The sequence below is a fragment of the Centroberyx gerrardi genome, chromosome 20 (genome assembly GCF_048128805.1).
Source record: "Centroberyx gerrardi isolate f3 chromosome 20, fCenGer3.hap1.cur.20231027, whole genome shotgun sequence".
NCBI classification, from domain to species: Eukaryota; Metazoa; Chordata; class Actinopteri; order Beryciformes; family Berycidae; genus Centroberyx; species Centroberyx gerrardi.
In genome coordinates, this window is record NC_136016.1 from 13,404,203 (window position 1) to 13,422,367 (window position 18,165).

The following is an 18,165-nucleotide window of genomic DNA, read 5'->3' on the forward strand; positions in this document are numbered from 1 at the left end:
CTAGTCGATGAATATCGCTGAAATATCTATAATGACCAATGGCCAATTTGTCCAATATTTAAAATACTGTATTATTAAAATCCCAAAAGTGACTGTGACAGTGACATAAAGTAAAACAAAACTACAATATAAAATTCTTAATGCATTGGCATCAATTGAAACCCGTCCAAATATGACTCAACTTGGATAGAGTACATCAGAATCTGTTAAATACAACCATAGCTTATTTGATTTTGGGACTGGTACCCATATTTGTTTCAGGACCTGGCAAATACTGAAATACATAAGAGCTTTCATTAAACAGAAAGATGTAATTCAACTTAATCCAAAATTTGGGGGATTGCCACAACACAATCTAACAATGAAGGGCCTTACAGGTTATGGATATCTACCTATCTTTTTTTGACGAAAAGGCCAATGTTAAAACAACAAACTTTAGCGATTTTCAGTGTCTTTCTCTATAAAACCAATGCTACAATTTAAACATTCTCTGATGAGCTAGCTAGCACTAGTTGAGCTAACAAGTCCTCTGTGTAGTCTGTTCATAAGAATCAAGAAAACAGCGTCAAGTAAAACATTCAACTAATAACTCACTGGAGTAACAAAGATGCATAGAAACACTCAATTTCCACTCATTTCTGAAAACTCTATATACCGGGAACATTGATATTTAATTGAGTTCAGGTTAACAAAGACCACACAGCCATGACAAATACAAATGTCAGGCGTAAGTTAACAAGGATTCTTGTGCCAGCAAGAGTTTAAGCCCAGCACCCGGCCCTTGTATAACTGTAGTGTTTTCTGATTATTTCTTTTTATTTGGATATGAAATGGAATTTACTGAATCAAATGGTTTGTGAAGCCAAGAAAATAAAGAAAGCATGATTCTGTATACTTTTCCATAGATGCTGCATGTATGTAATGTATGTAATAGTCTATCTGTTAATACATAGGAAGGGTAATTGGATACATGCACACAATGAAAGAAAACCATAATGTCACTTTCATATGTGTGAGAAGCAAGAAGGAACTCAAGGCCATCAATCAACATATCAGACCTTTTCTTGCTTTGCTTGTCAGAGATGAATTCTGTAGCCGTAGAGAATAAACCACTGGCTTTCTTGGTAGTTTTCTCGGTATCTTAGGAACTGTTATACCATCAATTGATGTTATCTGTGCTCATGATATAAGAGCCCTAGCTAGCACCGTGATACTCACAAACACCTCCATCTTTGAAAAATGATCAAATTGCTTACTTAATTATTTATGAAACACATCGTTCCTTGATATGCTCTCAAAACACCATGCTTTCAATGGGCAGCCTTGTCAATTGTTGATAGCTATGAATAAGCCAACATACGGGGGACTTTACTTTGAGATTCGCTGTAGAGTCATGTATCATGAATTACTGGTTTGGTCTACTATAGATTTCAAGTTACTGGGGTGTTAAGCTTGTCCATTAATGGCAAATGTGGAGAAATCAGGTTTAGAAAAAATGAACATTATGTTTTCTTCGACAAAATGATTGTTTTTCACACCTCTACAGTGATATTTAACAAGTCAAGTAGATTTTGTCATTGTCCTAACTATTTCCTAAGCCCTCTGGACACTGCCAATTTTGAAAAGGCTTTCTTTTGGAAACCTTGCGACTCTTTGGATATTGTAACTTTTTCAAATGATGTGAAAATGCAGCCATGTTGCCATTAACAATAGGCAGGCTTTAAAACACAGGTTTTGTTCATTCACTCCTGTTGGTCAGGGTTTTTGTACACACTAGCTGCTGTGGCCATGAACATGCTACACCGTCTGCCAACTTTTTTCAAAAAGCAATGTTATATATGTTCCATTACTAACTACAACTGAGTGAGTAAATGGGTTGATTTTGTCTTGAATCATTTCTCCTCAAGTTGGAAGCCAACCATTATTCTTTTTTTTTTTTTTTTTTTTTTTTCCTTGAAAGCTGCAAATCAATGTTATTAATTTTATTACTCCCTCCCTCAACTCTGCCCTCTGTGCAAAATTTCAAATAATGAAAGCTGGAGCTGTGAAACAAGATGAGGAAGCAAAACACCTTACAGCGCCTCTCGATTTTATGTCCGAGATGAGGCGACAGTACATTTTACATTGTCAGCCTCAACATGCATATGCTTGATATTCCATCAGCATATAACACACTGTCGTCCATGATGGTTATTGCCAACCTGGCTGTGTTATGTTGTTGCTGTGGATGTGGTCTGTCTGTTTAGGTGACAGTGTTGATGTGTTTCTTTGAAATGGGTCCCAGCCCTCTCAATCATTTTTTTTTTTTTTGTTTGTTTCTCTGGCTTTATTTTTCTTCCATTTGTTGCAGAGAGCACATCTGTTGGACAACACAGAGAAGCTGGAAAGGTCATCACGGAGACTGGAGGCCGGGTACCAGATAGCAGTAGAGACCGGTACGTATTCTGTTTTGGATTGGGTTGGGAAGGGGTGGGGTGGGGTTGGGCGGGGGTTCAAGATAGTGGTGGGGATGAGTGAGCGACAGCAAATTGTCTTGCTCATATGCGAGGTGGGCGGGTGTGTGTGTGTTGTGGAGGGGGGGTGTTAAAAAAAAAAAAAACGTTAAAAAAAAAAAAAACCTCGCCTTCACGACTGGTGACATTTTCAGGAGCACATCAAAGGCAAGCCAGGGTGGGAGAGAGAGAGGTGTACGGGCGACAGAGCGGGCGCCGCTTCTCCTTGCTCTGCTCCCGAAGAAAATTCATGCATCTGCATGGCTCTGTGTGTGTGTGTCTGTGTGTCTGTCTGGGTGGGTGTGTGGTGGTGTTTTTTTTTTTTTTTTTTTTTTTTTTTTATAGCACACAAACAGACAGGGGGTCTATGAAAATAAACAACGTCAGCGTTCCTCCAGAAGTTCTTAATTCAGAGAGCAGGAGGAAGAAAAAACAGTAATATCACTTTCTAAATAAACCATCCATAAAAACACACAAACTCATGTTTTTTTTTTCTCATTATCAAGGTTAGTTTTTATCTTAAAATAGGAAAAAAGCTCATTTGGATCTTAAATAGATTTAACCAGTTAGCATATTTCTTCCTGTCTTCCTTCCTGACAGTCACCACATTATTGAGGCACAGTGTATTCCTCAGAGAGGTATCAAAGCTCATTCTTGAAGTATCAACCAGCTTTCTGTGGCTTCCGTTGTAGTTTTGAAAAAGTTTGTCAATTTACACTATAATGGCGGGGTGGCTGGCGCGTGCGACATCGACAGATTTAATAATTCAAGTCAAGGAAGGGTTGCACGCAGACCACCGTCTTTTGATGTTCTCTGTAAGTTGCATTCACAAATTCATAAATACAATCTGCATTCTCTGCTTAAAAATGTTGTTTCATATGTCTCAGATGATCCTGCGGCACGACGTTATCCGGGTTTCTCGACTGTGTCAAATTCTGCGACAGCCCAGATTTTTAATTCCATTCAGTCGTATCTTTCAGTAGAGTGGCTCGATTTGATGTGTCGCCTCACAGCTCGGTCGATGTTAAAGAAGTGGGCCGTGGCTTAACGGTGTTCAGTACCTCCCGGGCCCAGCGGTTCCCCTGCCATGGCCGGCCACATGCCCCTTGACCCTCTGTCGCTGGTGGCCGTCTCATCCACTGTGTGTGCGGCTAACTGAGAACAATGCCTGTTTATCCTGCCCTGGTCCCACACACTTGGCTGGGTCCACACCAGCTGTGGGGTGTGTTTGTGGTTTGGTGGGGAAGCTTTGCCCTGTGTGTTTAATCCATGACCCCTTCCTTTACCCTGCTGTCGATACCAACCCTCCGCTCAGATGCACAACCTGAAATGGCAAAGGCTCTGGGTCAAACAGGGACCACATCTGTACAAAGACCATAGATGCACGGGGAATATACAGTCATACCACCAGACAACTAACTACTATATATGCCAAGGTCTCAAATACACCAAATACACAGGGAATACACATCAAGTAGCCATATTCATCCACCAGGTTTATGAGGTTTGACATGCCTATCCATCTGATCCCCAACTCTGTTTGGTCATTAATTTGGTGTTTTTCATCCCCATTCTCCAAACTGTATATTTATTCTTGTGGATAGTCCCACAACGGCACATCACAACACTTTTCAGACATCGTCAGGAAATCCTGCTCTATTTAGATCATAGTCCTACCATAGTCCTTAGTGTATGGAGACACAATACACTAAGGACTAGGATTTGTTTCTTTGCAAACAGTAAATTGTTTACTTTTATAGTCCAACAAAGGCCCCATTTAGTTCTTTCTCTTTCACACCAACAAATAAATAATAATAAAACAAAAAAAATCCAAGAAGTGCACCGGGCTTTATTCATGCACATTATGAAAATGGCATTGGCAATTGTTCAGGTATAAGCTTTGAGTTTTCAAACATAGAGGTGTGGCATCCATAGAGGTTAAACAAGAATAATTAGAGCATTAAGTGTTTCTCCAATCAGACACTCTCTAGTCACACTGTAAATACTTTTCTCACCACAAAACCTCAACTCTCCTCAGACATCTAAGAGCTGCACTTTTAGCGAAGAGCAGTTTAGCGTCGTTATTTCTCAGTAATTCAAAGTTGCATTCCCAATCCACAATGACACAGTAGCCTCCTAAGAACTGTAATTGACCAATGGGGGAAGAGGAACTTAAAGACATTTTATTTCAAAGAGAGAGTTCCTGAACAAAGAAATGGTGTTCAAACTCAGCTTTGCCCCCTTTCTCTTCGGCATCGACAATATATCTCTTAATGACCAGGAACAAAAAAGCCAGGATGCTACTAGGTCACATTTAAGGGAAAAAAGAGGGCTCTTAGTTCTGAGAAATGATGAATCTTCACACAGTACCATTTTATCAGATTTTATCAGGGGTTTTTTTTTCCACCATCCCCAATGTCTCCAGTGTATTTAGCGAAAACAAAGGCTTGCCAAAAGCAGTGAGAGCCCTTAGAGGGATATGGAGGAGGCTCTGTGGACATGCAGAGCTATTTACCACACGCACCCTCAAGAACCAGGGTCCTCTGTTTGTCTCATAAATAAAGTATAGAACTTCATTAGTGGAGAGCACTGACTTAAAAGCCTAGGCATAGCAACAAGCAGACGAGAGGGCTAGCCCAGTTAAAGAGGGCCCTAAATAAAGAGGGAGGGCATGCAGTTAGCCAATTTAAAGGCATTTGAGTCAGGGGCATCTGAAATGCCCAAATGCGGAGGCATGACTGATGTTAAATCAAAGACATGCCAGATTTCAGTCCTTCCCTCCACAGTTGAAAAGATTTTGAATGATTTATGATTGCTTGTTTAGAAATAGATAGCATGTCAGATAAGACATCTAAGTTGCACTGATTAGCTTTCTACCTTTTTGATTATTATTCATTGAAGAGGTAGAGAGCTGAGTCTTACATACTGATTGACATTTCACGCAGGATATGGCTTGGCTAGAAATATTCTATCTATACTATGCTGAATTTGCCATTTATGTTAATTTAACTCCATGTTTTTGTTCACTGCCGTAACTCAAAACATTACTTAAATCAAACTTGCTTTGTGGTGTCAACACAGAGCAACCTTTGCTGTTTGTACTGTAAAAGTACAATAATTCAGGAACATTATAATAAGTGTGAACTTTCTGTTCACTTACCTGTAAGGTCACTGTTATGCTGCTGATGCTATGGTGAGCCATAGCATCAATAGTTTTGTTGTTTACTAGGAGCCAGTTTTCTGTCAAGGAGACATGGCTAATGGCCTAAGTTTGGAAGTTTGTTTATACTGGAAATGTTCGTTTTTATCCTTTTTATGGCTACACTGGAAGTAAAGTTATGATAGTGACCTTAGTTGGTACAGAAGCATCTGTGAGAAGCAATAATATTTTAAAATCACATGACTTAACAAATCAGTGAACTTAGATTGGTAGATGTGGAGCAAATGCCCTTTGAAAACACATCCCCCTTCATATGAGTTCAGTTGACAGTCATTCACTAGATAATGCAAAAGGTTGGTTGAAAAAATAATTTTTATTCACTCCCTACACACACACACACACACACACACACACACACACACCTAAAACTCAGCAATCCAAGCAAAACGATGCAACTGACACAAACAATAAGACAAAAAGCAGTGCTGCTCTGCATTTTAAAAGAGGCCAGCCACGAGGCCGAGGACACTTCCCAGCCTGGCGGGCTTGGTGTTTGGGGGCCTGCAATCAATGCTGCAAAATGAAAACAGCTCATTAGGGATTGATTTCAGTCCCGTTTAGATAAGCAGAGAGGGTCGAGGCCTGGCCCCCGGGGGCCTCCGCCTAGCCCAAAGTTCACGCCATGCCAGGTAGAGAGCAGCACCGCAGGCCATCAACTTTATTAGGAGAGAGATAAGCTGATTAGACCTTGTCAATCAAAGGGTCCAGTGACTCAATCAAGATCCAGGGGACTTTCTTTCTCTCTCTCCCCCTTTCTCTCTCTCTTTTCCCACTCACACAATCTCCCTCTCTTTTTTGTGATAAATCATTGAAGCGACCAACAAAGTGGCAGGCATCGCTGGGCTAAGCTAAGCAGCCCTGCAGTTGTCACCAAGGCAGACGCGTGAGGACCCTGTGATGATGTGACGACTATATTAAAGAGTACATCAATTTGTTTTAGAGCGGTTTGATTTCCAACTGCAGTGGTATTAAAAGCGAGGGGGGAAAATGAGGGGAGGGTGAGCGTGTCGGCGTCATCGAACATGATTCCAGCGGCAGAGCACGGGGTGCTGGGACAGCAAGAAATAAATAGATAAATGATGGAGGGACAGAGAAATAAATAAATATGTTTTTGTAAACATAAAAAAAATCTTCATGGCTCCCTTTTGAAGCGGAGTGTGGCTTTGAGTCTTGCTGAGAGTCCATGGGCGCTGGAGTGGCCCAGTAACACAGCGCACGTTTGTCCCCGACTCTCTATCTCTCCCCCTCCATCTTAGTCTCTTTCTCTGTTTCTCTCCCACTCGCTTTATTTCTCCCTGTTCCCTCTAAAGATCAGGCTTGATCATTCTTTTGGTGCCGGGCCACCAAAGTGGCGCTTGCTCTTCAAATCCTTATAGCAAACACTTAACAAATGACATAATCAGTTATATTTATAAATACCCAGTGATATTTTTAAGCAAAGGCTATTATTAGTTCTTAAAGGATTTTTTTTCCAAATTTCAGTTAATCTAATGAGATACGATGTCTAATATTTAATAATGTAACCATTTTAATAAAACATCTATCTCTACAAAATAAAATGCAGAAGTAAAAAAAAGAATAAATGTTTTTATTGGTGTGGACATTTTTGGAAATTGTCCCAATAGGAGAAATCATAGTCCTTATCACTTTCATTTAATTTACTTTTTCGAAGCAAAGTCAAGTTTAAATGTTGTTTATTAATTTCCATGCACATTGTTTAACAATAAATTAAAGTGTATTAAGATTATTTGAAGTTTTATGACAGATACACCTGATATGCCTGCAGATACACAGAGAACAATCTCATATTTGGTTTTATTAATCAGCATATGAGAAAATGTTTTTAAGTCACTACATAAATGGCTTGTACAATTGTATATGCACTGTGAATCTTTTTCTTATTAACATATAGCTGGATTTTCTTTCACTTCTTTTTTAGTTTATTCACTCTGTTCTACAGTGTAGTTTGAATATTTCAGTGATTTCTTTTTCATTTCTCTTTTATAAGGACAGTTTGCTAAAGTGGATTTCCTCGAGGTATAGCATAATAAATAGTTCAGTTTTTTGTAGGCTGATAAAATCTGAATGTTGTATTGTGTTCAAAAAGAATATGAAGTTATTTGATAATTGTTTGATTAATGGGGCTGAGAGCTGGGACTTAAATATTTCACAGCTTGAGTTTGCAGCTGAGGAGCAAGGAGGCCTTTTTATGAAATACATTTTTAAGGGAAGAGCGTGTTTGTCTTTTACTATAAAAAAAAGGCAGCTAATTATTAAAAAAATAGCCCGGAATTTAGCTTGAAACCGTATTTCCTCTCTCTCTCTATATATATATATAAATATATATATACATATATATATATATATATATATATATATGCTTCAACGTATAACATTTTGCTCTCAGAAAATCTACCCACGGGTGAGCTGTTTATCGGTAAACCCCCCGGCGGATGAAAGGCGTCGCAATAATGATTTTTTCTCTCCTAATCGGGCCTTGTCAGCAAGGCGTCTTATCGTGGAGAGGAAAATGACACCGATCCTATCGAAGAGCCTGGAGTCCGAGTCGGCGGCGTGTGTCCCCCCCAATCATGGCCGGCCGCGGCCTAGCCATATCTAGCGCCGCCACAAACGGCGAGCGACGCTTTTTTCATGTGGACTTCAAAAACGGTGCGAGTCATTAAAATTGCACCCGCGTTCGGCTGCGGGGATCAGCCGCTCTGGAGCGAAAATGGGATGTGGGAAGAGGAGACTCGCTAAATGTGCTAATTCCATCCTCACATGTTTACGGCTTAATTTTAATCTGTTTGAGGGAGGAGGAGGGGCGGAGGGACGATTGGAAAGGGGGGCGGGAGGGGCAATGAGAGAGCCTCGCATTGCAATAAATCGCCATTATCTTTGACACCCTAGGACTCAGCTGTTCCAAGGATTTAGGGGTCCACTGGCAACAGTGTATATCGTAGTGCATGAAAACACTGTTTACGCTTGAACTGCGGTAGCTAAGGTGCAATCACCAGTTTCAGGCTGCACAGACAAAAGGCCTTACTCGCACAATGGCCAACTAGCATACGGACCCTCAATGGAAGAGCTGAACCAACAGACTTGAGTGTGTGTTTATGTGTGTGCGCCTGGTTGCCCGTGTGTGCGCGGGCCAATCTGTGTTTCTCTGTGTATCGGCAGGTGTTTGTCGCTAGAATCCAAATCCCGATGTTAGCTCAAGTTAAGTGGGGCTCCAGCGATGGCAGCCATATCAGAATGCAGCGAGTGAGATGTTTGTGCAAAATAAAATTAACCTTATGCCCGAGATAGATCGTTCGATAGATCAAGAATTATCAAGAATTCCTGACTGTAGAGTAAAGCTTCAGTTGAGTCCACCAGCTAGCTCCGCTAGCCTCCTTCTTTCCCACCATTGGGTCTGCACAGTACATGCAGAGTTCGCTAGCATTAACAGAATGCAAGGGAATCTAATAATTAGACCTTTAGTCAGTTATTAGCTACAACAAGGCTCTCGACATAATGAGACTCTTGGAAGTAATGATCTGACTAGAGAGCTCATTGGAGCTTTCCTGCTTAGTAAAACATTAGACAACATTGCTAAGAGAAACGTTGGTTTTCCCTGTTTTGAACTTAAGAGCCCGTTGTGAAATCTCAAAAGAGATCGATTTTGAATCTCAGCAACAATTTTTTCAGCGCAGATTTAATTAAACATTCAAATGTTGAAGATAGGTCTTAGATAACATACAGTATCACTACAGTCATAACCTTGCATTAAGCCATATTTGCGCAATTGGTAAATTGGTCTATATTCTCATCAAACCTCATACTGAATGATTCATTGATATGGTCTTATGTGTTTATAAATATGTTCCATCCTTATCTCAAAGTACGAAACACCTTCCAGTTGCTAGATAGTGTTATGCCACTATATCTTAAAAGACAGCTTATTCCCAACCTTAAATCGGCTTATTTTTTGCTATTTTTAGGTTACAATAACTATAAAGATACCCCCTGTCTCCTTGCATGCAGAAGAAAAAGTGTAGCATTGACCTCTGGCTGACACAGAGAAAGTTGGGTGGGAGGGGGGGGCAAGGGAGAGGGAGAAAAAGAAAAGCAGTAGAAAGAGCGACAGAGAGGCGAGCGCTGAGAAAACAACTGTGAAGAGCCGCATAGGGTTAAAGAAAAACTGTTTCAGAAGGAAATGGGAGACAAAAGCGAGGACTCGGGCCCCCCATGGGCGCTTTAAAGAGCCGCTACATCTGAGGCGCTGAAATCTTAAAAACGGAAAGGGAGAACCAAAAAAAAAAATTTAAATAGTGAAATAAAGTAAAGGAGTGGCAGCGAGAGAGAATTGTGCCACCTTGTCACCGGGGGGACACATATCAGATATATTAATTCTGTGATGAGACTGACGCACTGGCTGACAGTGGATTGATGTCAGTTGAAACCTTAAAAGGGGGTAAAAATTAGGAGACATTTATCACAGTGAAGATGGAGGGGCTGGATGTACAGTAGCAAGATGTGGAGATGGGCGGGGGGGGGGGGGGGGGGGGCTGTATTCATGACAGTCGTATTTATGTTTTTCAATTTTTACATAATGCCTCTCTGGCTTTTATTTGACCAGCAAACTCCTTTATATTTGTTCTCAGTTACAGTGTAGTAAGGTAATTAACCATCTTATTAAAGTATAAATGTATAGGCAAGGGACTACAAAGCACTTGTAATGACAACCAACTTTGAGTTAAACTATCACTAGCAGTGTGTCTTATTGAAATGTAAGCTACACAATCACAGTGGCTGGTCTGTCAAGCTGGCAGATATACATGGAGCACTTTATGATGGAAAGGAGATTTATAGGTAATGGATAGGGAATAGAGATAAAATCTGTAACAGAGTTTTAAGGAACAAAAGTGTAAAGGTCCAAAAATATTGCTGGTTGCATTTCCTTTCTACATTGCTGGCACTCATGTAAAATAGCCATTGTGTTAGTTTTACAGTGCCGGATAAAGTCTCCTGATGTTACCTGTTGTCATTATGTCAGTACTAGTTGCATTTTTTCATTTTCAATACAAAAATGAAATTGTTGAGAAGCAAAGGTCTGCATTTTCACTTTTCAAATAGACAAAAGTCATATGCAATCATACAATTTGATTTTTAATGAAAACCCACATTTGTCAGGGATTTAGCAGATTTTGGAGGATGGACATCATTTAAGCTCATATTGACAACTCTACCATCTGAAAAATATAAAAATATTTTCTGTTTATTTTCTGTTTATTTACACATGCACTCTTTGAAATATGAGTTGAGATTCATGTATGACAGTTAATGCTGAACTAGTCCAGTCAGAAAATAAGTCTGTTCCAGGATTTCTTTCAGATTTCAGCCAAGATGAACTTTCTGAGAGCAGAGAGACATCACAGTTCATACTGACCTAATGGCACCAGAATGAACTTTTCCCATTTTAAAACAATAGATCCACTGAAACAATTTCTTAATCAATCACATTAATTCACAGTGCCATTGTAATGGTGTTTCATATTTAGCAAGGCAGTAATAAGTCTAAGCAACTAATATTAGCTTGCTACCAAGCTGGCTGCTGATGGCATTTTAATGCAAGTAGTCTGCCTACATTCTACTGTATTGTAACTACTGTAGCTAGCTAGATAAAAGTTTGAGTTTGCAAAATTTATATCTAGGCTTATGCAGTCTGTGACAGGAAAATGAAATACTCAATACATGGAAATAGGTATAGCATCATTTTTCTGAGTTTAAATGCTGTCATTGCCAAAAAAGAAAAAAAAAAGTGAGGTTTATAAATAAATGCCTATTCAAGTTACTCTTGCCTCTTCTCTTGCCCTATACTCTTGCCCTATGCCCTATATAACCCTCTCACTTTTCTCTCAACGCTTCTTCACTTTTAACAGTACATATATCTTTAGATTTATATAATGCCTCCATTCACCAGTTCACATTTATTTTGTGAAGCCATATTTTGTTGCTTAAAATTGATTTGTGTTTATTTTATCCCTTAAAGACAGTAACTCTTGTCTTGTGGATTTACAATTACTATCCCATCATAGCCCAATTCAGTATTATGCCAATGTTTACACAGATACAAAATTTAACAACAGGTATGTGGCATCCCATTGTGTTTCCCATATTCCCGTGACTGTTTGAAACCCAGGCTGGGGAGTAATGGATCATATATAATGTGATTACAGTGATATGGTTCCAGAAATGATAACTGTATTCCTAGACAAAAAAGTCTGAATAAGTCTGTTACTTAATTAAGAAATACTTACTTATTAGACTATTTTGAATACTTGGAGATGCAGCATTTTGTTTGTAAGATTACAGATAACCATAATCATTTTGCACCTGTGGAAAAAATGGGTGGCTATTGTTGTAGATGATGACAGTAACACTATTCACATTGCAGTCTGTAAATGGTCAAAATTGTCCATTAACCTTTATGTGTTAAGGATTTTAAAATCATAATAGTCAGAAACTAATAAGAGGTTATCAAATTACAGCACTGAGTTAGAGTAATGTAGTGCATTATGGTACTGATTATAGTTTTAAACAAGTAATTGGTAAAGTAGAATGGATTACATTTTGGAAGTAACCCTCCCATTTGTGGTCAGGACTGCATCCAAAGGTCTGTGAAGGAATAACCCAACAGCAGCACTGCCTCCTTTTAGCTTTCGATGGTGTGGCTTGTGCTTTGTTGTTAGTCTCATGTATTGAATGCACTGTCTGTCAGGTCTAGCCAATTCACACAGATGTTTTACAGGAGCACAGATAGAGAGACCTTGTAGCCTCACGTCTGCACTTACAACTGTTGTTTGGCACCTTTTGTCTTTAAATAAGCAAGGCTGGTACTTTTAGATTTAAACTACTAAATCTAAAGTTAGTTGAAAAAGTACAAGTGCGCATAGTCGTTGTAACTGCGCTACAACAGTAAATGTTGGTTCTGGCCTTGAGGAGTGTATTTGGTCCTGAGTTAGAAAACCATATAAGGCTAAATGAAGTCATTAGCTCCGTCTTTATCGGCATCTTCTGTAGCCCAAACCCTAACCTCCCACCCCGCAAGACACACAATTATACTGTACAAACACACTGAAGCACATTAGCCATCTCCGTCTGTCCTTGCTCTTCTTTTCCTCAATGGTAGCCCCAAGGAGCATACCCCCCCCCCCCCACCCCCACCCGCCCCCGCCCCTCTCCCCTCCCTCCCCTGTCAAAGGAGCTTCCTCCTTGGCTGTCCCATGCCCATCAGACAGGGTGCCCGCCCGTTTAAGACACCCAGGGAACATGAAACAGAGCCGGGCCGAGATGTCAGCTGGTTGCCCCATCTGCCAGTCAGTGGGACAGTAAAGCTTTTGTCCTGGGGGGTAACCTTAGGAGTGCTCTGCGTGCGACTGCGCGTGCGTGTGCGTGCGTGTGTGTGTTTGTGTGTGTGCGTGTAGCTTTGGGAAGCGAGAGTATGCATCACAGTTTTGGACAAAGCTAGCCACAAACAACTAAACATACTGGATTTTCCCATTGTGGCACCAAAATGACCAACATTTAAATTTAGATTCACTGTTGTCAATCAAGGTGAAATTACCACCTTGTATATCACAACATTTTTGAATGGCACGTATTTCAAAGGAACACAAATGTGTGTGTCTTAAAGAATTGTCCTCGGCTGGATTGAAGTTAATTGGTCTCATTCCAGATCTCCCCCTCACTTCTTATGGAAATCACAGTTGGCGGAGCGCTCGTCAGAATTTTAAATTGCTTGGAACTTCTCTCTATCCTCTCCCTGTTCCCCCGTTAAATAACATAACCTTGACAGTACAAACAGTTTGACTCCCATATAAATGAACCAGCGTGCTGACTGGATGGCAGGCTGGCCGGCCGGCTGAATCCGGGGGAAAATTCCACTTGTGCATTCTACCGTTTGGTAGATAGGCCGCGCCCTTGAGCTGCCGTAGGAGGGAGGCGCCGCTTGTTCTCTCTCTGTAGAAGGTGCTGAATGGGGGCCTCTATACACACAAATGCATGCACGTACATGCACACACTGTTTAAGCCTTTGGACGGGTCTATGTGAGCCCAAGAGTTCCTGAAAAGAGAACGCACACAGGCAGCAGGAACTTATTTATTTACCACTGAGTTAGGCTTTTGTAGTTGCGCCTGTCAAGGATATCAACACAAGTTGATATGTGTGATTTTGTGTGTGTGTGTGTATGTGTGTGTGTGTGTGTGTGTGTGTCTGCTTGTATTATGTGCATGCTCTATGTGCTTTGCCCCTCTGTTATTTCAGTATCAGCTAAAATCTGATTTATAAGAACAAAGTCAGCCTTGTCCTGTACTGTAATCTTTTTTTGTCAACTTTGACTGTTGAATGCCATGTAGAAAGCCTCTCTTAAGTGGTCTACATAGTCCCCATGCTCATATCACTCAGCCTCACCACATGATGTATATAGTGGTAGTCCTGAAGGGCTGATGTATGCACAGCTCTGCACCAGCAAGTCCTCCCTGAGCACATCTATGATCTTTGGTTACTCAATCATCAATCAAGGCCCACTGCAGCGTACTGTACTGTCGCCCATCTTTTAAAGCACAGTTGTGAAGGACTGGCTAAGATGGCCTAAGGGACACTTTCCTTGGTCTGGCCTATCTCAGGTTTGATGTGAGTATGTGCCTAGTTAAGACTACACACAGAACAGAGACCATGCATTGATGTAGACTTTTTTTTTTTTATGTTCAGTTAAGGCCAAGTGATATCAGGGATGTGATTATTATTATTATTTTCATTTTTTCTTAGAATTTTGCGTAATTTTCCAGTAATTTGTTTAATGTTTTTCTGCTTTATCCCTCATCATTTCCAACTCTGTATTATCCTGATCACATTCCTCAATAGGAACAAAACCGTCATTTTTATATATGTATTATTTCGTATACTATATAGTGAATGATTTTAAGAAAAACATTTCATCATTATTTCATTAAATGATTTTCTCTGACCTCTTCCAGTGTGAGCAAAGACAGCAGTCTCTTAACAGCAACAAACATTGCAAATCTTTGGCTGACAGTGCATTTGCCAAACATTATTGCCAAACTTGCCACCTCTACAATAAGGTTTACCTGAAAAATGCAAAGCCTCCAAATTTGAGACATTTATGGATAGATTGAGCAGACAAAACAAGGCAGTGCCGGAGAACAATGCCAGAGAATCAAAAAGAAATATACATTCACTTTCTCCACATAGCCACTCTAAATTCATCATATTATCCGGAATGGACATTCAAAACCATAAGATATTGCTCTGATAGAGTTGCATGCCAATTTTCCTGTGTGCTTGAAGTGAGGTATTGTGCTATTTTAATGAGCTGTTTAGACTAGTGGCCGGTTGCATTTGGGCTATAACAACCTGCTTAATGCATAATTGTTATTGCCTCTTAAAGTCCAGATGTATGGAATTCATGCAAATTCGGAGCAAAGGGAATATGTGTGTGTATGTGTGTGTATACGTGTGTGTACACTTTTGAATAATTGTATTCCAGGTGTCCTTCTTTCATGTGAACTGCACACACAGACAGACATACACACACACACACACACACACTAAAAGGACAGAACAGATGATGGTGATGATGATTAAGATCTTAAGCATATGGAGAGACTGTGTTGTTTTAGTGGTTGTGTGTGTGTGTCTGGCTGTGGCGTTTTTGAACGTTTCTGCTCCCCCAGTCTCCTGTGACAGGTTCACCTGTCTCTCCTGGGGAGGCCTTCACTCCCAATTTAGACGCAAGCATCGTCAAATGACAACAATGGCTCCGGCACCCTACCTTTGCAATATGACTACAGTTAACTTAACAAGTCTCGATATGTGAGCTCCATCTTTGATGTAATTGATTTGAGTGGTTTGAGCATCTTTCCTGCGGAGCGGTTGAATTTTTTGGTGGAACTGTCAAGATGATCCTCGGAGACAAATGCAGGTCATTTCTGTCGCATTTTTAAACTAAAAAAAGTCATTCCCTTTTTATCATATTTCACATTATCAGAATCTGGACTGTATTGTGTGTGCTTGATGACCATCAGAAAAAGTGCTTCTTTTGCTTCAGACATCTCTGTTGAGACCCAAAGGGGCCGGAACACACAGTCATCAGGATGGATGGGCATGTGTGGCTCCACTGGACTCAGGTCTCTGAACAGGAGAAGAGCAGCAGCACAGTATCGCAATCCATCTGCCCAGGCCTGCTTGTTTTAGAGTGATCATAAATGTCAGCAGCAAAACAGGAATCAAAGAGCCCCCTGGTGCAAACCTGTTAGGAAGGTGGTCACTTTTACAAGCAAATGTTGCATTTCAATATGTTTAACGGCTACCTTGCACCTTTCCCGGGCCAGGCTTTAGTGTGCATGTAGAGAGTTTTTGTTGGGCTTTGTGTTGATGTGATTCAAGTACAGTGTATCTATTGTTTGTTCTCGTCTTTGATGTCCTTGCTGCCTCTGCAACACCTTAAACTTGGATGTTGCATCTGCTTTATAAAAAAAAAAAAAAAAAATGAGGAACCACATTACTGCAGTAAAATGAGCACATCAACGCAATATACTAAAATAGAATAGAAATAGATTAGAACCAGTTATCAAGCAAAAAACTAATACTAACATCAATCAGATAACAATTTAGATAAAGTTAAAAGCCAAAGCCACCATTTTAGTTTATGCTCTTAACTCTTGTCTGATTTTTCTTTTATTAGTGAAAATAATCTGAAATAAACAAATTAATCAATCAAATTAATATTGGTTTGATTGAATTAAAAAATCCACTTTGTTCATCTTAAATTAGTTAAAATTTTGGCCTTTTCATCTTCAGCAAAACTGACATTGTACCTCAAACAGCCATTCCCATGTTCCCCACAACCATGCTGAAGACCCCCTTCAAAACTAGGAGATTTTTGGTGAACCACATGTTTGTGAGTTTGTTTAGGAGTGTGCACAGTTCATTTGTGTGTGCACATGTGTGTGCCTGTATGTGTGTTTGAGGGGGGTGAAGTTGTGTTGAGTGACAAGGGCCAGCGTCATGGGCCACCTGGATTTATTTGGGCCAAACAAGAGGGGCCCGTGTCCGTCTGGGCCCCTCTTCTGTCCGCATCAGGGCCTCAGAGCCACGAACAGAAGGTGCCTCCTCACAACTCACACCTGAGCTCCCTCCCAGCCTGGGACCAACCTATCTCTCTCCATCTCTCTCTACATCCATGCAGCCTCTTCTCCCTCTCTTTCTTTCGCCTCCCTCTGTATCCTCTCCTCCTCTCCCAGGCCATGGCCTGGCCTACTTTTACCTCTCCCACTCTGGACCCTTTGATGTCGACTATGTTGGCCCTTTCCACAGATCATGTGTACGTTTTAAAATCGGCCCCTTTGCTCAATCCTCAGCCTGTTTATGAATATACATTTCACAAACAGGATATGTAGTTAATGGTCCACAAAGACATGCATTCTCTCTCATGCATTAGCCGTGCTTATCACAGTAAATAGTGCTAAGGTTCACAGTCAAAGCCACTCAGCTGTTCAATTGATTCACTCTTTTCTTTTTCAGACACTGCCGAGTTCGTTCCCCTTTTTTGTTGATGTTTTTCCTTAAGAATCTCTTAACTCAGTTCCTGGAAAAGAGGCTTTATTCAGGGAGGAAATGTGTGTTTGCCTGTCTGTTAGCATCTTTTTCATTTAGTCTTGAAGTGACAGGGTGAGAAGCTGGGTAGGCGTGTGCATCTCAAAAGAAGTCAAAAGCACAAACACTAACAAGACACCAAGTCGGCTGCTTTGTTTTTAAAGGTAAAATCAACTGAAAGTCAACATAAGATTCATATTTCTGGTTAGTTTGGCGTTTGATGAATCAGAGAATGTTGTTGAATGATATAAGTGTATTGTAGCAGATTTCACAGAAGCTTGGACTTAGTACTTTGACTTGGCCTACAGTTCTCATGGAGAACCATACAAACTCATCATTGGTTCAAATGGAAGTGCCTGTATGGATCCTGAGATGTGAGTGCAGATTTGTCACCTGACCTGAATACATTGGATATCAGAATATTTTCTAAAGCTTTGTTGTTATTTTCTTGACTACGAAATTCATTTTTGAAGCAGAAAATGTATTGGGTTGATTGTTCCCTCAGAGTGATATTTCACTTTGTGGGAGTTTTTTGCTTTTTATTACAGATACAGTACATCCAAAATTAATTAACATATTCCCCAGGTATATGAAGTGACATCACTCACCTGCCTTTATTTTGAAATTCTAGCCCATAAATTATACTTTTTTTCAAATATAAATTACAAAGTAGGTCCCTGTTAGTATATTTTTGTATCCATGGCAAATATTAATAATGAGTCAGAGGGAAGAAAGCCAGTATATTTTATCAAAAGCACTGCTGATCCTTCAATGACTGCAGAACCCCAGAGCAG

General features: G+C 40.3%; 1 protein-coding gene across 2 annotated transcripts in view; it reads left to right on the plus strand.

Moving 5' to 3' along the window:
* vti1a (vesicle transport through interaction with t-SNAREs 1A) overlaps nt 1-18,165 on the plus strand; it is a 126,167-nt gene that overhangs the window by 35,370 nt on the left and 72,632 nt on the right. For both annotated transcript variants that reach the window (XM_071914797.2, XM_071914799.2), the window contains exon 5: nt 2,351-2,435. In XM_071914797.2, the coding sequence (XP_071770898.1) occupies nt 2,351-2,435 (85 nt within the window). The remainder of the gene's footprint in view (nt 1-2,350; nt 2,436-18,165) is intronic.